Source organism: Python bivittatus, unplaced genomic scaffold (assembly GCF_059951505.1).
Source record: "Python bivittatus isolate LINGU-HERP-01145 unplaced genomic scaffold, Pbiv_v1 ctg000330_np1212, whole genome shotgun sequence".
Taxonomy (NCBI): domain Eukaryota; kingdom Metazoa; phylum Chordata; class Lepidosauria; order Squamata; family Pythonidae; genus Python; species Python bivittatus.
Window position 1 is genome coordinate 25,561,131 of NW_028277058.1, and position 26,232 is coordinate 25,587,362.

General features: G+C 35.1%; 1 protein-coding gene across 3 annotated transcripts in view; it reads left to right on the top strand.

Moving 5' to 3' along the window:
- METTL25 (methyltransferase like 25) overlaps nucleotides 1-24,836 on the top strand; it is a 39,525-nt gene extending 14,689 nt beyond the window's left edge. For 2 of the 3 annotated variants that reach the window (XM_088141852.1, XM_088141853.1), the window contains exons 6-13: nucleotides 2,375-2,469; nucleotides 7,414-7,443; nucleotides 10,021-10,094; nucleotides 10,717-10,746; nucleotides 13,859-13,952; nucleotides 21,186-21,260; nucleotides 22,815-22,886; nucleotides 24,572-24,836. In XM_088141852.1, coding sequence (XP_087997978.1) covers nucleotides 2,375-2,469; nucleotides 7,414-7,443; nucleotides 10,021-10,094; nucleotides 10,717-10,746; nucleotides 13,859-13,952; nucleotides 21,186-21,260; nucleotides 22,815-22,886; nucleotides 24,572-24,658 — 557 coding nt within the window. In that variant the 3' untranslated portion in view covers nucleotides 24,659-24,836. The remainder of the gene's footprint in view (nucleotides 1-2,374; nucleotides 2,470-7,413; nucleotides 7,444-10,020; nucleotides 10,095-10,716; nucleotides 10,747-13,858; nucleotides 13,953-21,185; nucleotides 21,261-22,814; nucleotides 22,887-24,571) is intronic. The other variant, XM_007431290.4, reaches the window with a different exon arrangement.
- The last annotated feature ends 1,396 nt before the right edge of the window (nucleotides 24,837-26,232 follow it).

The following is a 26,232-nucleotide window of genomic DNA, read 5'->3' on the forward strand; positions in this document are numbered from 1 at the left end:
TGTTGCTGCTTACAAAAGTTCCTTTATAGAGCCATTCAACTTCAGAATGTGCCATTTTAAAGTTAGTATTAGAATATTATAGTTGCAAATATGAATGTCATCCAAACTGGCTTAGAACATGAGCACTGATCAACATACAGTAGATGTAAATGCATGTACAGATGTTTAAGAGGTTCAGAGATAATGGCGCATGTGTATAATGCAGTAAATTTCAGAAATGAAATTTTGAAAATATGTTTGTATCTTGGAATATATTTTTCATGCTTTTCTGTGATGTGAAATATGAAAAATGCAAAATGTCCACAAATTGTCTTATGAATTGTACCCTCCCCACATACATAATAGACAAAGATTTGTCTTCCTTCCTTCCTTCCTTCCTTCCTTCCTTCCTTCCTTCCTTCCTTCCTTCCTTCCTTCCTTCCTTCCTTCCTTCCTTCCTTCCTTCCTTCCTTCCTAAATCGATTTACATGGCTGCCCCATCTTGTGAATGCATCTTTAGGTGACTAACAATATGGTAAATAATAAAAAACAATATTAGCAAAGAATAAAAATCCAACAATGGTCACTGAGGATGAACCCAACAATAGACAGAGACCTCTCAGTGGACCATCTAACCTCCCAATCCTCCAGGCCCTGGAGCACATCCAGGTCTTCAATACTTTACAAAAGGCCAGCAGGGTTGGGGCCAATCTTATTTGGGTGGGTTGGTAGATGGTATTCCAGAAGGTAGGTGTTGCGAGAGAAAAGGCATGCTTCGGAGTCCTCATAGAATGACATTTTTTTAATGGAAAGGATCCAGAGCATGCCCCTCTGTTGGACCTAGTGGAATGCTAGAAACAACTGAGGAGAGGCGGTCCCACAAACAACCTGGCCACATGCCATGGAGGGCTTTATAGGTGACAACCAGCATCTTGAATTCCATCCGAAAGCACACTGAGAGCCAGTGCGCCTCATAGAACACAGGTGTATCATGGGCGTACTTAGGTGTCCCTGTAACTGCCCACACCACTGCATTCTGGACCAGCTGCAGCTTCCAGGTGGTCTTCAAGGGCGGCCCAATGTAGAAGGCAGGTTGCAGTAATTTCACATCTTTTTTCATGAAGGATTTTCTATTTTGAAGCAGAACTACAAAATCTGTTTTCATATTTAAAACCTATCTTCATATTTGTGTATTTCTGAAAGAGTTTGTACATGTGTTTATTTTTTTCCCTCAGGCTAAACAGTATTTTTTGCTATTGGCTTCTTGAAGCTAATAGTCTAGACTCAATAGTGTGAATTAAATTTAGCTTACTGTGTCATACAAATGCAATCCCAGTTTTCTTTTACAATGTTTACATGCTGTACCCTGCTGTGATTTAAAAGCAATTGTCCCCTTCACTGATTTCTTCCATCAAAATATCTATTAAATATCTATCCATCAAATCCATGTTGGAGGCCTGTGTGCAAAATAACCCATGAAGGACAGTCTAGGTTGTTTCCTGTTTCACCATAACTTTTATATAAACTGTATTTTACTTTAGCATGATTTGTTTAATGAGTTACAACTGGCTGGGTATTCACACATTGTAAACCATAGTATATGGCTTAACACAAATGACAGTGGCTGTCTTTACACAACACTAAACCAAAAACAAATCATTATTGGTGATCTCAACCTGTGAGGTGAACCAGGATTTTTACCACAGTGTATGTTACATGTAGCTTAGTAGGCTGTGGTAAAGCAACAAGAAGAAATAATTCACATGTTTAAGGTCAGTCAAATATCCATATCTATTTGGCTAGCATAAATATGGTGATAAATAGTAAATATACAATCTGTTTATTAATTTAATTTATCATTACTTTGGATAACATACTGAATTTTAAAAAGTAATTCTGTTACAGGAAAGATTTAATTCAGATACACACACACTTTTAATATACTTTTTATATACTTTTTACATACTTTTTAGACAGAATTCTTAATTGAAATGATTTTCCTCAGACTCTGTTAAATCCAGAGTCCATTGGAGTTGGGCAGCTATAATAAATTCAAAATAAACAAACAAACAAACAAACATGTTATTTAAATTAAATAGCTTTTAAAACAATCTCTAGCAATACTCTGCTATGTTTCATTAATCAATTCAAGTTGCATTCTTACACCCATATTCTAAACCATACTGTAAACCACAGTACCATGGTTTAACTAACCCAGTTTTTTACCTCATACTAGAGATTGCCTCATTAAACTCATTGCAAAGATTATGTTTTCACAGTTCATTAAAGTAAAATGTCATTGCTTTTTATGGTTACGTCATGTGAACACAGACAAAATAATTTAGGAATTGATATGTACAAGACCTCAAAGTAATTGCTTTACTTTTTTCTGCAGAAGGGACTCGGGGAATATGGGGTTTCCCTTTGAGCCGCTATTTAAAAGAAGAGGGATGGTTCTGTGGTCGTAATGCTAGAATGGCTGCCTGTTTGGTATGGATTCCTTTTCTTCTCCTTCTGTTTGACTTGCAAATTTATAGCTCTGGCACAGAACTCAGGATGTGTTGAATAATAGATCATGATGCATTGATTATCACTTTAAAACAAATATTTTTTATTTTTTTAATAAAAAAATAATTTTATAAAATAATCATTTAAATTTGCATGTTTTGTGTCTCTGTAAATTTGAAACAATGGACACCAGTGAAAATATAACCTCAAGTTGGTTGAATTTTAATCCATGTAAGATTAAGTTTAGAGGAGAAATGTTAATGTAAAGGAAGAGAATTAAGGAAAAAATCATAACAATCCAATACTATTGCCAATTTTGCTAGTCTTTACTGGATCTAATAACATAGTACATAGTGATAAGATGGCCTTTTCACTGCAGAACAGAACAGATCTGATAGAATGACTGTGTTTATCCATTACACAGTTACCCATTATTTAGGTATCCATAATTTACTTAATCCTATTTTCTGGGTTTGCATCAGATAGAGAATTATAAACTAATGACACAAACAGGTTTGCTAAGCATGCTAGGCTACATGCAGTTGACTACTATGTTGTTCACTTATTGTGGACACAGCTGAAATTTTTATATGTAATGTTTCTTCATTTCCAATTTACATTGTCATAGCATAGTGAAAATCCATGAAATGCATTCAGATTTCTAAGCAAATTTATTTTGAGTGTCTGTTCTGCTGACACTTAAATCCTCTCCTTACTTAGATTCAAATGCATATGATTCATTAGCATTTGCATGAAAGCTAACTATAAATCAAAATGGGGTAGCAGAATGTTAAGCAAATCAGAGATTAGATTTGCTTTACTGCTTCTGGTTGCAATGCTATCCTAGTCTTAAAACATCTTTCCTGTGAACCAAGTGCTTATTTAATCCTTGTCTGATCCTCTTATATACTTCAGTCTTTGCCCCTTTGACTTGCTCATCCACTGCCTTCGTTTTCATAATCCCTGCAAGTGCATTCAGGCAGCTATTGCTTTCTTTGCACTTAGCTCTTTTTTCTTCAGTAGGCTGATCAGAATGAAGATACATCCCTTTTCTCCTCCCATTGCATTGTTCTGTTCTACATTTAAAAAAAAATGGTGCCTTTTCAGAGAAACCATGTTATCATTTACCTTGTTTTTGCACAACGGAAAATATGATTAATATGACAAGCAATATGGCAGATATATTCCACATTTCTTTATGTGGAATATATGTTCAGTAATGTAAGAAATGGTTCTTTTGGCAGATGATTGAACTATTATCGATTCATGCAATTTTATAGCACCAACTGCCAGTATTAGTATTTGAAGGGGTTTGGAGTATTCCTCAAGCAATTCCTATCTAAAAAGTAAACAAACAATCTTGGAACAGATAATTTATTTATTTTTTAAGCAATTCTAATAATCTGGTTAAAGTTTTTGATTCAAGTTCTGTGTTCTCAGTTTCTACATATCTCAGTGTTTTTAGTGGGTTTTTTTTTTTTTTGAAGTAATTTCCTCCATCTTCTAGAGATTTTTTCTATTTTTTGTTTTCTTTTTTCATTCTTTGCATTTCTAAAATTTAGAGGTTTTCTCAAGCTAGCTGAGATATTTCTATTCTGCCTAGATGGTGCCATGTGAGGCAATATTTACCAGGACTGTGCAAATCATTCAGTGAAGCAAATTAAGCCCCCCTCCCCCTAGATCTATTTTCAAAGCTGTGAAACAGCTATACTGCTCAGAGGCTCAGTGTAGCTGCACTGAGACCCTCCAAAGTTGTCCTAGCATGCATGTACGTGGATAACTGGTGAAGCACATGGCCGGAGGAAATGTATTTAGAGGACACTTCATTTGTGAAATGACCTAATATTTATGTTGATAGAAACTGGATTTTGGAAGGAAAAGAAAAGGCACTTTGGGAACCTGAAGTCCTATTTCAGTTACATATTTTTATAGCTGGGATCAGGAATGGTTTAAAACCTGATCAACAGACTTCTTCTAAAAGTTCCTCAGTAAAAGATAATTATTGTTGGTTGTCATCAGTTAAAGCAGAACTTCCTGACATATCCTATTCTGTTTGGTTGAGATATTCTTAGTACTTCTAACAAGGACATCTCCTTCAGTCCACCCTAGGAATAATAGAAAGGAAGTTGCCTTTGATCTTCTTGTCCTGAAATGCAGAATTTAATAAACCATGTGGTAATTCTGAAACATAAGAGAAGGTGCTCATTTGTGCAGTCTTTCATGGGGGAAATATTTTAATGAGAAATATCATTATTTAACCAACTAAGCGAAAGCTTTACATATATAAAATAATGTATTGAGAAAAAGGAAAATATAGTAAATAAAGAAATAAAGGAGGCAAAAATCATACACACAGAATTTTAAATAACAATCAGTATACAGTATTCTGATTAACTAAGGTAGCTATTTATTACCTCGTAGTACAAGATTTCCCAAATGTTATATAGCTAGGGACTATAGCTTTTCTGTCAACCTTGTTGTTATGTTACATGTGCAGAAAATGGTCAGTATGTTTTTATGCGTGCATAAAACATGTTTTTTAAGGCTTTGGTCCCACTCTGGCCAAAAGTTCCTTTTCTCTGATCAGAGTGCTGGCGGGATTGTGGCTGCTGCACTCTGGTTGGAGGAGAAAGAAAGTAATTATGTGTATATTTTCTAAGGACCAGGGTTTTTTGTTTTTTTGTTTATATATATATATGGACTGATACCAGGCCGTGGACCAAATTTTGGAAACCCTATCCTAGAGTAGCTCTTGAATTTCAGCACGTGTTCATTGCAGAAGATAGTTGAAGAGAGATCATCTGGGTCTCCCGACTGGATATTCATAAGTGTGTCCTGCTTGTTATTTGTTTTTCTCTGTTTTTCTTTTGAACACTATGCTCAGTTTTATAAAATAGAGAAAATAAGTAAAAGCTATTCTTTTATGAAAGACTGACAGTAGCTTTGCCCAATCAAAGAAAATATTCCATCTCTGTGTCTAGCCAACAAATTGTCAGTTGTCTAGTGGCTAAATAACCCTTGCTGGAATTATAAAAAGAAAGTCTAATTTTCACTGGATGTACTATTGTGTACAAATGAGATTACATGGTAGAGGCATTTTTTGGAAACAAATGCTGAATTCCACTTATTTCGCCCTTTCAGCAGACAGTTTAGCAAATTTTTAGGAGCACTGTTCTGCCATATTAAAACGTAGGGTGTTGTTACACATTTCTTAAATCTTTCATTTGTATCCTACCTCCAACTATGAATTGACTGCAGGGAAAGTAGGAAGGAGAAAGTTGACTTTAAAACGGTACAGTGTGGTAGATTTTTTAAACAGTAAAAGCTGTTATGTACATGAATCATAACAATTGATGTGAAGTTTTTAACTGGCAAGATTCAGAAAGTAAAAGTATAGTTTCATGAGATTTGTCAATAAAATAGTATACTTGAATGGCAGTGACATTCATTCAGTGATCAATGTTCATATTTTTATATGTAATTACAATTAGGGGGAAATCAAAATAAGTTTGAAAACAAAAGCTTATTAAAAAAAAAAGCTAGTAAGTGCATATAAGAGTCAAATTGGATGTGAATTTGTTCAGGCAATTAGCAACTATGGAATGTTGCTGTTTTTCAACAGAATGTGTGGATGCCAGTCAAGATCTAGTCAAGCAAGTAGGGAGTCTTAGAACTCTACACATATCACACGTTAGTTGTGGTGGGAAAAAGCTCCCATTCATTATATACTAGTTTGGACCTTTCTTCCAGTGTAAATAGCTGACACAAGGTGACACAATCTGGTTTGGATCAAAAGTTAAGTGCAGAGCATTCAAGCCCCCAGGGTCCTAATCCAATTCACCTGTCAACATTGATTTTTTAAATCAACACATGTGTGAACTAGAAAAAAGATGTTGCTGCTTTTTAAGGGTCACTTTAATAACCCGACTTCTTAAAGAAGTGCCATTTAAGGCAAAGCAAACTTAGTTGCTGTTGTTGCTGCTTGTTTTCACTTTTTTTATTCTTAATGCATTTTTTTTCTTGAGCACTACTCAGAAGCAGATTAAAATGGAGCAGCATCAAAATATTAGTAATAAATAAATAATACATATTTTTCCCTGTATTGCACAAATGGAGTTGCATGAAAATCTTGAGAAATAAATAATACATACATTTTTTTTCTGGGTTGCACAAAACCCTGAAAACAGTGCAGCTGCTTTTATTATTAGCAGAGAAATGTTGTGTTTACAGTTGCACAGGATCTAAGGTAGTTCTTCAGAATCATTTGCAAAGCATGCACAGCCCTAGTTTGTAGCTTTTGTTACTGAAAACCCAAAGAAAGTTCCTAACAAAGTTTCAAGTATGAAATAAAGCATAATCATTGAATGAACTGAATTTAGAGTTTGAAGTAGAATCAGTAAGCTAGAGAGCTGGGGAGATAATATGCTAATGTTAGTATAGAGATTATGGGGTTGATGTGTTATTTTATTAAGTTTCTACATTAATGTGGAGAAATTGTTGTATTTTGTTGTTTTGCAGAAGTAAATTGGTATCCTATTTCCAATGTACTAATTTTTATTTTATTATTTGCATACATAATAATATATTATCATGTTAAGGTCATATGTTTCAGCTGTATGTACTTTACTGAACATGAAATAGGAAAACTACCAGAGGCTAAAATTAATTATTCACTAAATTTGGAAAAAATACTATAAAATACATAGCTCAGTATCATCTTGGCTGTTTGCAGAAGAGTGTGTTGAGTTTGTATGTTTATATATTACACAAACACATGTCATTATAATTACACTTTTAAATAACATGAAGTGATTACACTTTTCAGGCAGCAGCTAAATTTTTATCACATAATCTGTCAAAAAATATTTTTCCTTCTGCTTATTAAAGTTTAGGTTGAAGAATAAACACTCTTCATTTCTTTTAAAGGCTCTGGAACGAGTTGCAGTTGGTCAGGTGGTGAGTAATGTGTGTTTACCCCTTCTAGTGACCGTTATTTTCTATCTTTGAATACTTTGAATACTTTGAATACATGACCTTATGTTGAACTTTGCCAACTCTTTGACTCCAGCAAATTACAAACAGTAAAGCTTGAACTGGAGTCAGATTGATATTCTGCATCATCACCATGACACTTTCTGGTCTTCATGATGATAAAATATAATTTATTCAGTTAATTAAGAGTGACTGAAATAGAAACATAGAGGTAGTCCTCAATTAATGATGGTAATTGGGACCGAAATTTCAATCGCTAAGCGATGTTATAAAGTGCGACATCACCTGACTTCACTGCTTAGTGACAGAAATTCCAGCACTTCTGGTTGCCATTGTTAAGCGAGTCACCATGGGTCATTAAGAAAGGACATCACGTGGTTACCATTTGCGACCTCCTGCTGGCTTTCCCATTGACTTTGCTTGTAAGAGTGGGCAAAGAAGGTCACAAATGGTGATCACATGACTGCAATGTAAGTACAATGACCAGTCGTAAGTATCACTCATTCAGCATTGTGGTAAGTTTGAACGGTCACTAAAGTGAGGACCACCTGTATAGTAAATGAAATATAAATATAAATATAAATAGTCTTGTGAGTCTTCTGTCACCTTGCTTCATTGTAGCCATGTTTAAACCAACCCTGATTTACTGGTTGAGGATGGTATAGTATTATAACTTGGCTATTACTGCTTTGAACCTTAAAAAAAATATTTTCCAACAGTAAAGGGATTATAATACAAATACATTATATTGATCTTTTAAAAATTCATATTTTTATAATTCAAAAAGAATATATGACTTACCTGCCAGCAGTTCTCCATTCATTTTCTCTGTTCAAGAGGTCTTTGAAACTGGACGTGCATCTGGTGACATTGCATTGGAATGTCCTATTTTGTGGCAATCTTGTGTCTATTGTTCACTGTTCAGGCTAGGCATTCTTTCTAAATAAATCATCCTGAGAAGATAAGAGAGTTTCATTTGCTGTGTTGAATAATAGTGCATATCCTTGTTAAGAAAAGAAGCCAAGACTTTCATACTTCAAATGGAATATAGGCATTCAGTTTTCCATGAGATACAGTATATGCGTAACTCAGCTTCATTGCTGAAGTGCAAACGATTATGGAATAAGTATTCAGTCTCACTTATTTTGCCAAGTTCTTCCACATTCTTGTTGAGATAGGTACATAGCTGTATGGAGAAAGCAAATATAAGAGTAGCTATATTCTTTCTAGAGATTTAATAGCCATCTCTTCAGTTGCAACTACTTTAAAATTTTCCATATCCACTTTGTACCTGCACAGTCTTTCTCCATGTGACTCTGTAAGCATGCAGCTGGGAGAGGATAAGGGAACTATCATGCAGACTAACTTTTTATGTTCACAAGATACTGGATACCTATTGCTGTGAATTAGCCAGGGTAAATTTTCTCTGTAATTGGGCACCTCACAAAGAGAGTGAATTTTTTTCATTTGGGCAATTTCATATTTTACCAGTAACATAGTCAAAGTTCATAAATTGTTTCTTTAAATGAATATGTCTGTCCCCTGCCAACTGTTATTGGGTAGATGCCTATATTTCCTTATAATGTGGTGCTGCTCTTTTCATAAGAATGGTTACCAAACATTTGTTCTAGACTGGGATAGAATTAGTTTAAAGCTAGACTGTTCATCTACAATTCGTTTTCCAACGTTTAATTAGAAACACACTGGTTAGATTGAACTGGCTTCCCAATCTTGGCCAAACAACCCAATAAATGACTTTTCCTAAATATTATTGTTTCACAGCTGAAGGTAACATTTTGGAAGAATTTATTTTGATCTATTGCAAATGCTAGATGTTGGTAGGACTCTAAAAATTATTTCTTTTTAAATCACCAGCTAAATTTCTTTTATGGAGGAGTTAAATAATTGCTACGCCATTTATCATCCATTTTGATATATGTACATAAGCTGTTTGAGTGTTCAGCTCACCAAGTTTATAAGCCATCGTGTTCCTATTGCAAACCTATTGATCTTGGTGGAATTCATGCAGGATGAATTTAACCCTGCATTTTAGAGCCTCAAAAATGATCTTTAGTAATATAAACACCCTGTTCATTCAGGATGTTCTTCAACGCACTGCATTGTTTTTAGAAACATCGTACTTTTTGTACCAGGGAGAGAAGATGAAGTTGTTAAGGGGGAAAAAAAAGGCACTTATTTACAAAGTGATTTCCCTCTGACTTTTGAGAGATTAAATGGGTTTATTTCTGCAGCCCAACCTACATACCTTTTAGCATAATTTACTCTATGTGTCTTTGTCATTCTTCTAGCTTTCTTTCCAATTCTGTGCAATCTTTTCTGCTATTTGTGCTTATTTTCCCCCTCAGCAGCAATATATTTACACAGCATTATTTTAACTTGGTAATAGGAAACTTACTAGTAACACTAGATGAAATAATTCAATAAATCAATAATTGGTTGAAGAAAGCCAATAACTGTTACTATTCTGGTTGTGGTGTATGGTTCCAACCTAACTTCTTGTTGTTCTTCAATTTGTTATAGCTGCCCACAGAATCTTTGTTTTATCGAGCTGTCCTGCAGGTTATTGTAGAAGAATGTTACGGCATCAAGAGAAGGTAGTATGTTGCAATTTTATACATTGTTAAAAAAACATAAGGTTTGCTTCTTGTTGGTGCTGAAACCTGAGAAGAATGCATTTATTGAAAGAAAAGCAATCTTTTGGGGTTTTTTTGTCTATTTGAAATAATATCTGTAAATTTGACTTGGGCTCTATCAGCAAGCTAACCCTTTGAATTCTTCTTTAATTAAGTTGAAGAAACAGATAATTTACATGGTATATTTTCTGTACCAAGCTTGGCAAATTCAGCTTTTCATTCTTGAAATAGTGTATGTAATAATCCTTGAAAAGTAGATAAAATTAAATAAAAGAATGAATAAGGATGCATACCATGAGCCATTATTAATAATTTGCACAGCAGTTGAACTGTAATAAACTCTGTTCATTATGTCAGTTGTAAGATAGGTCATTATCATTTAAGACTGAGAATTGGGTTTAAGAATACAGGGAGTCCTTGCTTACCAACCAATTACTGTTTAAAATTACGACAGTGCTGAAAAAATAATTTGATGGCCCATTTATGGCCATTTATGACCTTTACAGCATCCTTCAATCATGTGATTGCCATTACAGTTGCCTGACCTGTTTTTTTGTTTGTTTGTTTTTTTCCTCCCCTGCAGACAGAGAGATTTGAGAGGGATTTCAAGAGAGTAAGCTGTTTGCTCTTCTACACATCAAAAGCAGTGTGATCGTACCAGCAGCCTAGGGCTGGGAGCTGCAGGTGCACTATCCAAACAGCTTACAGTGCTCTCTTGAAATCTCTTTCTCTCCAATCTCTCTGCACTGCAACGGGGGTGGGAAGAAAAAAAGGAAGCAGTTTCTGTAGGCAATCTCTCCTTTGCCTGACCCTCGCCCCACAAAGCAGAACGATTAGAGAAGAAGAGATTTCAAAAGAGTAAGCTGTTTGTTCTTCTACACATCGAGAGCAATGCGATTGCACCAGCAGCGGAAAAGAAGCAGGCAAAGGAGAGATTGCCTATAGAAATTGCTTTCTCCCCGCCCCCCACCGCCATTTCAGAGTGGAGAGATTGGAAAGAGATTTCAAGAGAGTAAATTGTTTGCATAGCGTACCTGTAGCTTCCAGCCCCAGGCTGTGGCACAATTGCATTGCTTTTGATGTGTACAAGACAATAAACATGCACTTGAGCATTCCAAAAGGCAGGTGAGTAGTTAGGAGGCAAACAAAAGCCGAAGGTATGAAACTGCGTAGTTTTGTCTCTTTCCCGCTAGAAAGCACAGTTGTGGTCATGTGATTTCCCACTTAGCAACTGCTTCACTTAGCAACAGAGTTGCCAGTCCCAATTAGGGTTGTTAAGCGAGGACTTCCTTTATATGATTTTCCTGAGAATAGTCATGGGAAAAGTAATTTCAAGCATGTCCTCCTAACTGAAGCACTTTTTACTTGCATTTTCTGTTTTGGATTACAGGCATACAGTACACAACCACAAATAATTTTATTTGCATATTATTTATATGATGTAACATGTGAGTTAAATAATATAACCCCATCATCTTTTTTTTAAAAAAAGGCAAAAATCTAAACATTCCACTAAACATAAATGCATTTTATTTTTGTTTCCATGTAGTAGTTATTTATGGGGTATCTGTACATAATAAATGGAAATAGTCTTTAATAGTTAGCTAATATTTTTAAGAACATATTTTCAAAAGGATTTAGACAAATTTGGGTTCAGGCTTCTAAGTTTATTTATTAGTTATTATTGTCAGCTTTCTGTTTAGAAGTCCCTAATAACATTTTTGTTTTCCATATACTGTATGTCACATTTATTAATTTTTTCCAATTCATAATTTGTAAAGACTGTTTTTCACCCCAGATATGTTTGCCTTGTTATTTGACTTCCTTCATTATTAAAACTGGAGAATGTAACTGTTGAAATTGTTGCTAGTTGAAAATCCAGTCAGAGTTAAGGCAACTCTTAAAGCAGCAGTACCTTTTTCTCAGGCTCTTGTGGAAATCTGAAAAAAGTTGGGCTGCTTTAATGAATGGCAGAAAGCTGCTATTTTCTTAATAATTTTTGAACCGTACACAGTCCTAATATATATGTATGTGTGTATGCTTATATGTGAATATAGTATAATATTTTATTTATTTATTTTATTCAATTTGTACAGCTACCCATCTCAAACCAGTGACTCTGGGCGGTGAACAATCATAAAAACAATTAAAACAGTTAAAGTATGATACAAAAAAGAAATTAAATACAGCCTTCTGGTCCAGGAATGGGCACAACTGGTGCACAACCCAAAGGTTTGCAAAGGCCCTCTTAGCCACAGCTACCGCCTGCTCTTCCAGCAGGAGCTTTGAATCCAAGAGGACCCCCAAATTGTGCACTGGGTTGGTCTGAGGCAGTGCCATCCCATCCAGGACCAGAGGTGGAAAAACCTTAGTACTGGAAGGCCCAAGCACCCAAATCCACTCAGTCTTGCTTGGGTTGAGCCAAAGCCCATTGCACCTCATCCAGGCTCCTACAGTTTCCAGGCACTGGGACAGGACATCCACAGCATCACGGCATAATATGATATATAAATTTTTAGTTTTGATTAAGTGCCAGTTATAACATTGAGGGAAAAAAACTTCCTTTCTTTATCAATGGAAAGAAGTAGTCCCCTGTGCTAAGCACTGGGTTACTACAGACCAAAACCAGATCTCTAAAGCTCTAATTGTGCAAGTGTAGAATTTCACCATCATCTCTAAACCTTTTCTTCACTTTCCTTCATCAAATTGAGTTTGCAGTAGTGTTAATATATGCCTCCTAACATCCTTTAGCCAGCATTTTTATTTATTTATATTTCAAAATTGTCACAAAACTGTCAGCATCTTAGACCAAGCTAAATCCAAAAATGTGAGGGAATTCAGACAAGGCAGCCCTCAACAGGCACATAGAGATAAAAACATCTACACACTATTCAAAAGAGACAATAAAAAGGAAAACAAAAGACCAGACCATCTCCTCACCACCAATCATCACCCAGATAAGCAGAGACTAACACCAAGATTATTACCAGACATATAATCAGCAGTAAACAATACCCTAATCAAGGAACTACCAGAGGGGGGAAAAATAAATAAAACAAAACAAAACCCCCACCCCCACCAACACTGGCAGGATATGCCACTGTATATAAACAGAGAGCAAACCCCATCCCATTTTAGCACTGAAGATGTTACCTAGCTGGGTAATGAAATGTTTGCAAGAAAACAACCAAGGTCAGAGAACCCCAAGGACTCCACAAATTTGTCACCGTCCTTCTTTCTGCAGAGTTACTCTGTGCGGTGACATGTTTGAAATATATATATATATATATATATATATATATATATATATATATAACAAACAAACAAACAAACAAACAAACAAGCTGGCTAAAGGATGTTAGGTCTAGTTCATAAGATGATAGGAAGTTATCTTTCACTGAGTGAGAGTGGCAGTGATTCTCCAGGATTTCAGACTGGTATCTTTTTTAGACATATCAGAACTGGCCACGTGCTAAATCTTCCTCTGTGTGTGTGTGTGTGTGTGTGTGTGTGTGTGTATGTATACATACACACACACACATGCAAAGCAGAAGGTACCAGTGAGTTATAGCCCATATTGCATCTCAAGTAGTGAGGAAGACTGAGCCAAGACAGTTCTTCAGAAGACTGCAGAATTGTTCTTCCTGGACTGAGTATGTTTGAGTGCATGTGAGTGATATTGCAAAAATAACAACAACAACAAAAGAAATCATTTGTCATTTCAGCGATCGTAATATTGGAAAAGTATATTCTAAATCATCTTCCTTTTTGGATTATGTTAGAACTTCTTTGAAAAAGCTTGAACTAGATGAATCGAAGGTAAGTATCTGGTTATGAACTGAAATTCATACAATGAATAAACTGCAGATTATGTTATCTGAGGAATATTTGCTCACTTTTCACTTAATCTGCTATAATTAAAAAGTAAAATGACATGGATAAATGATACTAGAACAGCAATTACAGAAGATGTTGGAACAAAGCATTGGATGCCCCTATATCAATGCAACATGCCTTCTAATTTAGTGAGAATTTAAGTAAGCATTTACCAATATTGTTCATACAGTATGAGGTCTTTCTGTTCCTCTTCTCTGTCAAATCACAAGGAAACAGGTAAACCCACTTTGACAAGCAGCAGTAAACAAGAAACAGCTGCAGATGACATTTTGAAGGACTGGAAACTCCTCTTTTGGTTTAGCAGCCTGTAATGTGAATATGAGTTTTAGTACCATAATTAAACACGATCTTATTAAAAAGAGGGACATGCAAAATATATATGTTGGAATAAGCATTAATAAAGTAAGCTATCATACCAACAATTATTTCAGCAATGAGTTAATATATTTTGGTATAGCAAATTATACATGTGGCAATAGGTTTTGTCCTAAGTTCACTAATGAATATTACAGTATGAAAAAGAACATTTGTAAATAAAATTTGACTAAGAATTTTCATTGCATGAGTAAATCAACTTTTTGTTACCAATTGGAACATTGCGCTGCTTTGTGAAGATAAGATAGCTTCATTCTGCCATAAGCAAGATCTGAATATGAAGTTTCAGGGAAGCTGAGATTTATTGCCATGTATAGTGTGAACTTGACGGTAAAGGACTGATCTTTTAGAAAATTTGATGGTCTTCAGAGATATAATCTTGTAATATAGTATCTTCAGAGAGAAAGTCTTATAAACTAGTACGAAAGGAAGGAAGACGGAGGCTACTAGCAATCTAGTAGAGAAGGGGGGAGAGTGAGGTATTTTTATAAACATTAAATAAGCCTTAATGTTTTATGATGTCAATATTTGGTGTAATTGTACTATGGATGTTTTTACTGTTGATATATTGTATATTCTATAACCCTCCAAGAATCATTAGATCATTGCAGCGGATAAGTCAAATAAATACATAGTATCCGATATATGCAATTGTTAAGGGGAATGATCTGATTCATGGCAAAAAGCAAATTAATAATGGTTAATAAACCACTTGTTCAGCGACTGTTTGAAGTTACAATAGCGCTAATGAGTGGTGGTTATGAGCGGTCCTCGAAGTTCCAACTGCCCCAGCATCCTCGTGGTCATGTGATTGCAATCTGGGAGCTTGGCAACTGACTCACAATTATTATGGTTGTATTGCGAAGCCAGCAGGGAAGGTTGCAAATTGCTTGGGTAAGTCTCTCCACCTGTGCACCCTCCCTGAACCTTGCTGCGCTTGTGCTGCACCCCCCTGGCCACTCATGCATCCAGAGTCTGGTCATAGAATAGCTGCTATGCCATAAATGCATAGGTGAATAGGCGTGTCTTCTATTAAATTTGTAAAGCTGACCAATTCCATAATATCTCTAGGTAGCGTATATTATTAAAAATAGATTAAAATAATAATACTTTTAAAAAGCATCAAGAGAGAGCAAAACAGCACACTTTCTTACACAAAACTTTCTCCCAAGGGAACCTTTTACAAGACAGTTCTATAATCAGGATACTTGTCACTGAGAAGGCCTTACCACTGAGCACTACACTGTGAGCCTTACCTACCAGTGGGATCAGAACCATAGTTTTCCAACCTGATTGATTGCATGAATATGTGGGCAGCTGTTTAGAGCTACATAGACTAATGTTAACATTTTAATTTGGACCTGATAGGTCATGGTTGACTGATGCAGCATTTGGAAAAACCAGTGTTGTGTAGTCCCGTTTAGCCATATTACCTAAGAGGGCAGCTTCATTCCATATCAGTTGCAGCTTCTTAATCATCAGCAAGGGTGGCTCCACGTAGAGTGCATTGCAGTAATTCAAATGATAAGTGAATAGGCATGAATGCTGAGACTAGGAAATGGGAGTGAGTCAGAGTATCATATTGGGTATATGCCTATCAAGAATTATTCATCATGATAGTTCAGTGAAATTTCTATATTCAGAAGTAATATGCCTCTAAATTACCAGGTGACATACAGCAAACATTTTGCATCTTAGATCTATAGCACTTTCAGAAATAGGTCAGTAAAATTTATGCGGATTTTTCATTCACATCATTGCAGAAGATTCACTAATAAGTCTGTTGATTGAAATGCATTTTAATATCTTTGCCACTTTTTATATCACCAGGAAGTTATTGTTATATGTACTAGACTGAGTAGACATTAGTGCTGGCGTTTTAACAGATTTGTGTCTATATGCTTATAATCTGAATATCAATTCAGACTAAGGATCTTCAATTAAAGTTATTTCAATTTTATTAGGGGAAGTTATGGTTACTTGAAAAGGAGAGTAGTACTGTATTACTACTACAGAAAGGAAACTGAAGTGCTTTGAGGCTTTCTAAAGTGCTAAAGCCCTGACAATCAAGATTCAAGAACTTTGGAAAATGAAAAATGTACAATATTCTTCCAGAAATGGGTGCTTGAACAACAGTTACAATAATAATAAAACATACTTTAAAGACTAACAAGCAACTATGCTGTACTTTAAAGTGGAGAAAAGAGTTTTAATGGAAAAGAATAATAAGTTGAAAAAATCAAGCCAGATAAAATAAACATAGGCTAAGGGAGAATTAGAAAAAATCATTACTTAAGGATGCGTGTACCATACAAACATGAGGAAAATCCTGATAAATAGACTAAACATTTATCTTGTCCAAATTAAATGCTTATGAGAAAACCATGACCATAGCCTGGAGACAGTATCCTTCTCCTGTTGTTGCTCTTCACACATACTGCCTCTGATCCTGAAAATAGTATGTAGTCATCATGACTATTATTAGTCACTGAGAATTCACCAAAATATTTAATTCCATTTTTAAGCCATTTAAATGAATTATATTTTTAATTTTGTATTGTTTAAAGAATTTCCCTTTCTATATGAAATGACAATTTCAAGATCACCATGTGTGATGGAATGGAATTATGAAGGCCAGGCTCAGGGAGATAAGCATTTTCTTAGCTCGCCGCAGGAGCATGGGAACTAAGAAAATGCTTATCTCCCTGAGCCTGGCCTTCATAATTCCATTCCATCACACCATGTGCATATTGATCATGATTAGATGACAATCTTGTTCATGATTGCCTTTCATTCAAGAGCTCGTAGTGGCATACATATTGCTCACTCTTCCTATTTTCCCCCATAGAAACAATTCTGTGAGGTAAATTGTGGCCAAATATGGACTAGGAAACCTGGGTTTCCCCACTCCTCAACCATTAAACCACACTAGAACATTTGTGTTCCTAATAGAAATACTTCAAAATTGGATGAGACCTCGGAAAGATAAAATTTAGTTGATAGCTCTAGCTTGTACAGGACTCCAAGAGAGACTTCTGGCAACTTTTCAGCTCAGGAAGTGTCTCTATAAGTGAGATCACAGTTTGCAAAATACTTTTATAATTCCTTTCCCCTATTACTACCTCTTTCCCTTGTAGTATGTCCAGGGAGAATCTCCAAGCAGCAATAACTTAGCTTCTTCTAATACGTGGTGTATCCTGTTAACTCTGATGTTTCTCATTTTGAAGCACTAACATGATAAATTGTGGATTTGGACAATGCTGCTGTGTAGAGTTGTACAAGAAATTGTAAATGACATCTTTATTGCTTTTATACAGACATAGAGTGTCATAAAACATTTAAAGTATCTAAAATAATCTTTCTGTACCTGTTGATAGCACTATCTCATCCTTGCATTGAGCTCTCTCAGTTCTATCTGTGTTTTATAAATATATTGCTTCCAGTGTGGAATCAAAACACAGGACACAAATGCAAAACAATCAAAGCTTCACTGCAGGGTTTATTAGGCAGTATGTACTGGAGGGGGATCCTACCAAAGGTTAGTGGAGACCCTCCCTTATAGGCAAAACGGATGTCCTGATATTTGTACAGTTCTACAAGAAGGAGAAGGGAAAAGAATGCATACGTATACATATTCATATGATGATGCAGGCATACCTAAATGAGCAATACTTAAGTTACTATCTGCCCCTGTTCTTGTTTGCTATCTCCAAGGATAGCAATAGTGTAAGAGAGGAAGAAACAAATTGGTTCAAGGTGCCAACTGCCAGGAAGAAGGCATCCTCCCTTATGTTGCTATGGGGATGTTTGTGATAAGGAGTTTACAACCAGCCTAGTTCACACCAGTTTCAAGGATGCTGCACCTTCCTTTATGTTTCAATTTTATTAAGGCAATCCCATTCATCTGAGGCATCTAAAAACTTGCTTCTTTTGCCCAGAGATTCACCCCAAGATATATTTTCCTCACACCAAGACTACACATTTTCCTAACATAATGGACGCTAATGTGCCCATAGTTATTAACTTTTTGCTGGCCCTCTCTTACAGCCTATTTGTATTAAGTATGATACTTACAACCTTTTTGCCAGAGAGACAAGTCACCATATGATCCATAAATGTATTTATTTTCCAACCCGTTTGAATTGTTACTAATATACACAGATAGGATCACTTGTTCATAGTGAAAATTGATATACCTTGAGCCTTAACAATATTTAGCTGAAGTGCATATAACAGAGATGGCCATATACTCTTACACTTCACACCTATACTTAGTTTTAATGTATATTTTTAAAAATGTCTATCTCCACAAATAAAAGTATCTATAATTTGAATTCCTGATAAAAGAGCAGATTCTGAGAGATGTAATTTATACATTTAATTTAAATAATGATAGGAGGTTAGTATTCCAGGAATATTGGAATACTTGTTAGGAGAACCAGTATTCTTGAATGAATAGGTTCCTTCTGAAAGGTAATTGTTCTCTTTATGGGAATGGGGCCTCCTTTTCCAAAGAAACTTTTTCTCTGCAATAGACAGAAACAATACGTCAGCTGTAAAAACTTGTAAGCCATTAAATTAAAAATCTGACAAAGGAACATTCATGGAATAGATGAGATCTCAGGGAGGGGAATTTCTTTATCTTCCATTTATTTGTCTGCTTACTCAGCAATAACAATGGCTTTTATTAGGTACGTGAGATACAAATTGCCCTTACACCAGGGATAAGCTTTATATCTATTTTCTTCAATCTGGGTTCTGCACAGTGTTTTATATACACTTTCATATACACTTGCAGAACTAATTAAAGAGAAACAGTTGAAAAATAGTTTTTTAAAAAAAACAAACCTTCAATTTCTGTTAGTAAAATTTTCTTAAATAGCAGTAGTACAAGTCTATCAATAATTTACTCAGATGTAAACCTGGTCAAATTCAGTGGAATTTATTCTCAAGTAAACTTTGGTATGAAATTATTTGCAGCTGTTCAGAATTTGGTTTGCCTGCTTCTTATTAGCTTGAGTTTTAATACATACACATAATCTTAAACTATAATAAGCATTTCAGTAAAAATATTTATCAGGCATTTGTGGACAGGGCAATATAGTTCAGCTGTCAAATGAGATTATGAAAGGCTGATAGCGTATTTGTAAAAACTTTTATTTATGCAATATTTAAAGGATAACTGTACTTTAAATATAAACTAACATGCAATGTTCATGATCCCACTGCCAAATTTCAGTTTAATCTGACAGTTTTAACAGCTGTAATAGCTATAAGAATCACTGACAAACTACAGACTTCACTTTAAAATAAGCAAACAGAAAATTTAGTAAGGTGTTGGAGAAGAAGGAACAAGTCTGTGGCAGATAAACATTCACGATCAAATAAGCATGGAGTTTCATTATCAGTATTTCTTCACTGTCAAGAGTTGATGACCCCTTTTATGTGAACATATGCATAGCAAGTCCTTGATAAAAATTGCATGTAGCAATTGTATTTATATTCTAAAGTTTTAATCATTTAGAGATACAAGGTTCTCCTTCAGTCCTTCAGAAGATGTTATATGGTTGCATGAAAAGTTCGTTCATTGAGGTTCACATCTGCTGATTTAGGCATAGTGGCCAGTTCTTGGATGCCCAAAAAGAATGGATTCAGTAAGCATGTGCCTGCCTTTCTGTGTAAGTTGTTATTCCCTGTCCCTCCATGTTTGAGCAGATCATTGATATCTAAAATATGGATGATATAAAGCATGGATCATTTGCTACTAACCTAGAAACTTGCTTTAAAATGATAATTTGCAGACAAAATTGCTGGTACAAATTAGGAAATGGAGGTGGAGCAGCAGCATATGCTTTGACTGTTATTACTGGATCAATACATGAAAGCTTTTTGCTTTTTTCCTTCAATTCTTTGCTTTTACCTTTATGTTTTGAAACTCAGTCACTGGAAAGGAGTTTCAAAACTATACAACCATATACACAGAATATTCATATGCCATCTTCCCATTTTCAACTGCCTTCATATTTAGTTCAGTTTCCTGCAGAAGGTGCTGGACTGAGGTAGTATTTCTGTTTGAATTTTATTTCTATGTTCTTAGTTATTAACTATCCAACCATATATATGAGTTACCTGCAAATTTGACGATCATTCTCTTGGCTTCTTTATCAAAATCAGCTTAACAGTGCTGAAGAATACAAGGCCTTAGACAGAAACATGGAGCACCTCACCTGGTACCACTCTAGTTTTATGATGAATCACTGACAAGGACTCTTTGAGTACAGTTTTGAATCAAGCTAGATATCCATTTAGCTATTGTGCTATATAACCCTGATGTACCTAATTTGCTAATCAGAATGTCATAGAACACTTTGTTAAATGCATTACTGAAAACAAAGCATATTACAAATACAGCTTTCTTACCTTCTTACCAAGAAGGTACCTGACTTTTTTAAAGACAAGACACTAAGACTTGACAAAGTTGCACCGATTTATAGTAATTTCTGCATGTTTTAAAGCTGTTTACAGATTAATGTCTTCACGATTTCATCAAATATATTTTCAGATACTGATATCACTGTTTTTTTTTTTTTACACTTTAAATATAGTTCCCTATGTATTGTTATGGGTGTTTGAGAAAAGTCTGAAAAGTCATTATAATAAATTAGAAAATGTTGATTGCAAAATAATTGTTTTGTTTTTGAAGTGTTTTTAATTATAACAATTTTAGTATGTGCCTCAGGTAAATTTAAATTGCCATCATCAATGTTCTTGCTGTTTCAGATTTCAGATAGCCTTGCACTGGAATACCTTGAAAAATACAAGCACAGGATGAATGAACTGGAAGCTTTTAATATGGTAACAATGAAGTATTGGAACGTTTTTGCTAGGCCATGGCATGATATTTAACACAGTTGTGTTAATATTTTATGATGAAGTAGATCAGTTTGTGTTGTGATATTTACTGTAAAGAAGGGAACAAACTAAATATCCTTTAACTAGGAGTGTATTTTGTTCCAAAGTTGTATTAACTCTCAGTGAGAACATATGGAGATTCTTTTTCAAGTCAAATAAGTATAAGAACTGTTGGACTGCCTTTGGACCCACCTTGGCCTTTCTACATTCTGTTTAATACATTACTTGGTTCCACTTTTAACAAAATTGCTGCCACTAAGTGTCTTGCATGCTGAGTTACACCTCAAAGGTACTAAGTAACAGATGCATACTTAATACATTCCATAGACTTTGATCAAGATGATACTGCTTTTTTTGAAGATGTCCAGTAGAATGGAATTGGCAAGATAATACACTGGGGTTTGTTTGTTTGTTTGTTTGTTTATTTATTTATTTATTGGAAGATGAATATTCCATGTTCTTCAATAGTTTTAGTAGGTAAATGTAGCACATTTCTGTACAGTAGTAAAACTATAAATGCCAAAAGTGATTTCAGAAATCTTCATGAGACAAAAATATTGTAGATATTTTGATGTGCATTCACAACATAATTGCACAACATTTACTTGATCATTTTAAATAGCTAATACTTGGTCATGGACGAATCCTGATTTACCAAATATATCTTTCTGACAGCAGTTAAAATGTTTTGGCCTAGCCACTTTGAAAAACCTGATTACTAGGGCTATCTCTCTGGAGGTTTGATAAAAAGGTCATTCAGTTGACTTTCCAGATCAAATAAACTTTTCAAATCTCATTGATTTAAACTGAATTATCAAGCTGGATGCCTCAGGATCTATTTGATAATATGAAAAGTCTTTTATCTATTTGTAAAAGCCTTTTATTAAATAGACTTGGTTTTATGAATTAAAATAAACTCAACAATCCAAATGAGATCAACAATTTGAACTGACTGGTGTGGGTCTTCCGGGCTGTGTGGCCGTGTTCTTGAAGTTTTGTTTCCTAACGTTTCGCCAGCACCTGTGACCGGCATCTTCAGAGTGCAGGAGCACAGACAGGAGCAGTTCTCTCTGTGCCCAGGGTGATGTGATCCCCCCCCTTCCCCCCCCAGATCTCTATAAATACCCACAAAAGGGTCACATCACCCTGGGCACAGAGAGAACTGCTCCTGTCTGTGCTCCTGGACTCTGAAGATGCCGGTCACAGGTGCTGGCGAAACGTTAGGAAACAAAACTTCCAGAACACGGCCACACAGCCCGGAAGACCCACACCAGCCATCGTATGCCGGCCGTGAAAGCCTTCGACAATTTGAACTGGGCTGGAGCTGATTCATGCATTCCTAATAATTAATATCCTTGAAGTAATGAGATCACGGGGGAGTTTTCCTTCAAACATTTAAATAAGAAATCTAAATCTCTGTTGTGGGCAGTATTTCCGACTTCTCCAGTGGTACCTTTTAGAAAATGTGATTCAGTTGTGTTTAAATCTTTTCTTTAGCTGAAAGTTGTTCTAGGACCTTGCATAGAAGTGTTGATACTTCTAGATCGTCTCTGCTATCTCAAAGAACAGGTAATTCTTGGTGGATTTATCAACCTTCTAGGGTTTCTTTTGTGTATTTGAAGCAAATTATATCTCCATATTAAAAGGAGCAAATAATTGTTTTCACGTATTTGCCAAAATTTTGAGGGTCCAATCCATCATATTGATCATTTACCCAGCAGATTTTTTTACTTTGGGGAAATCTGCTGTAATAAAGTTTTTATGCTATTTTAATTGTATGGTAAATTACTAGTAATGAAGTGATGATATTACCTAAATGGATATCTTAATTATTAATAGTTGAAATAGTAAATGATTTTTGTTTTTTTTCAAACAATTGTTTTCTTTAAGGACTTACATTTATGTTTCAAAAATATTTCTATACTTGGTGGATTTTGAATTTTAAACCCTAAGTAATTTTTAATAAGTGACTCTAAAATTATTTTGTGAATTACTGCTTGCTGTAAGTTAAGGATTTAGAGTTAAAGATCATACTTTTCTGAATATTCATCCAGTGGCTGTCTATAACAGATAGTACTTCCATGGCAGATACATTTGACTTAGGATTCATGCTACTTGCAGCAATGCTGTTGCTTCATCACCATTCTAGATAACAGTATGTCATCCACCCATATGTGCCTGGTGATTGTGTAGATATGTATATCTACACAATAGATATACTGTGTAGTATATCTACACAGTAGATATCCTGACAATGCCTGGTTGATTAAAGGGGATGTAATAATATTTTGCTCTATAGTCTATGTTAACAATTTTTACAATGGATATATACATTATCCAGAATGATATAGAAGTAACTATGTTGAAGTAAAAGAATAGTTCAGTAGAAACATGTCTAGTTTTTAGAGTAGGTAAACCACGGGTAATGTCATATGGTTTAGTATAGTGACTAACTCAGGCAGCACATAAAGGTACATTTCCCACTGGCTTGAGGCAAAACCAATAAAGGGTTTTATAGCAAACTTGTTATTTAACATTGTGAATAATTGCCCATTATGCTCTTCCAGAGATTGTTTTTGTTCTTCTTTTTAATGGTCATCACATATGTTGTATTGACTTCTATTTTCTAAGTAATCAAGGCGTTCTATTTATTCATGGGGTGATGATGAATACACATACATAAAATAGGCACAATCTGGTTTAGTTCTGATAAACACATTGAAGAAAGTCTTTGATCTTTGTCAGCAAAGAATATTCAGGAAAGGATATTATGTTACAACAATTGTCAGAAAAATCTGAAATAGATTTTAGGGAGTATAACTATTCTTTAATTCTAATGGGATCTTTAATTCTGAAAAAGAGGTTTCTTTTTCTCTCCCATTTTGGGAATATTGAAGTTCTGGTTGGTAAACTGAAAGCAAAGCATGATTTTTTAGTACATACTTTTAAACTGCTACTACTGAGTGTCCAGTTTGGGTTATCCAATATGCAAAGTTTTTGTAGGAAGAAAGCTGTGTTAGTCTGTGGTGCCAAAAAATCAGGAGGACTCTAGCAGCACCTTTTCCAACTAGTCATTTTGAAAAGTTGTTTCCTTCATACACCATTTTACCAGTTGATGTTCCATATTGGAGGATTAATTATTGTTCATGTTTTATTTATGAGTCAGTTTTTTTTCCCTTAGATTTCAATGTATTGCCATATCTGAGATCTCAAGATCCCTTCTTGATGTTTTTTGATCAAATATCATTTTACAGGACAACGTTGCCTGGTCTGGACTGGTAAAGTTATTTGATGCGATAAAATCCCCCAGATGCTATGCAGTTGTGGCTTTGAAGAAATAAGACTTTTCAGTACAAGATATTACTAGATAAATTAAAATTTGGAACTAATGTTGTAAACCTGTTTTGGTTTTTAACAATTATCTTATGTGATTAAGCATTCCATTATTTGTGTATTTTTATTGCTAATATATTTATATATTATGACAAATGAAGTATAAAAATAAAGTTAATCCTTTCAGTGCTGATGAATTATAAATTATTAGCTTAACATAGCATGTAACAATCCATGCTGACCATATGCAGGTGGCTGAAGAGAAACATAATACCTTCATGAAAATTCAGCAAACAAAAATTCAAGAAGGAGGTAACATACAATATTTGTGATTGTATCTTCTGATTAAAAAGATGAAAATGACATATGGGTGGGTAGGAAAGGGAGTGTCATAATTCCAATTTGATCAGAAATCTTTGCCTTTCATCTTGTCCTGAGAAACTCTCACCCAGGAGTATCCATTGGAGGGGGGAAGGTGTTTAAAAGGTCAAGATGGTGGCCACAATTGTATGATTAAAGCCCTGCATCCTCTTTATGTACACTGCATATGTGAGTCACTTAAGGGGCTCAGACTTAGATCACATGGTCACAGCTACCACCTTGCCTTTTTAAATTCTCCCTGATGTTCCTAATCCTATTTCTGAAATCCTAATATTGCACCAATTTAGTCTTATACAGAAAGAAAAGCTGATGTAATCTAGTAGACATTGGAGGAGATATGGGGTTACTGCAGAACAACTCTTTAAGAAATCCTTTTTGCCTTATTCTCCTTTTCTACCCCTCCACTTGCAAACTTCATTTTCTGCCAGGTTTGATGCTAATGTCATGCTGAACCAGGAGTATCTAATTTGGAGAAATGGAACTAGCACTTGGCATCCTACTGAAAATGCTTTCATCGCTTGGTTGCAAAACCCTAGATGATTATTAACTGGTAGTAAAGAGTTGAAGTTTTCTGTATATCTTTGCTTCTATCTAATAGTCATCTGGAATCATGTAGCCCAGAACTTGTTATGTTATTGAAAGGTTAATTGGATTAGAAATATAATCAATGCTCATCACTGTGAATGTAAAAGGAAAGGGATAATCTTGTAAATATTCCCAAGCATATTTCTAAGACAATCAGAACTGGGAAGTCTTTTGAATTTTTGGGTTAAGTGACTTAACTGCCCCTCTGAATTACCTACATTGGAGAGACCCAGTATAAAAATCTTTTTTTTTTTTTAAGCCAGCAAGGAGAAAGAAACTTTATGTTGCAATCTTATCTCAATTCCAGGCTGAAGTAAATCAAGGGGAGCTGCCAGAGCTGGGCTCCTAGCTGTGAACGTCCCCCTTCTTGCCAATCTTTGCTTATTCTAGGTAACTCTTTGAGACATCTTTCAGGCCTTTTAACAGACTGGAAGAATCACCCAGGTTTTCTTGAACAGCTGGAATCAGTTTAGAGAAAGAAATGGTATACAAATGCCTATCCTCTGAACAAATCTGAGCCCCCAACTTCAGGGGGACCATGAGCTTGGAAAACCACTTGCTTGCTGAGTTTATGCTTGCTTAGTTGACCTAGTCACAAAGCACTGGTGAGCAACTA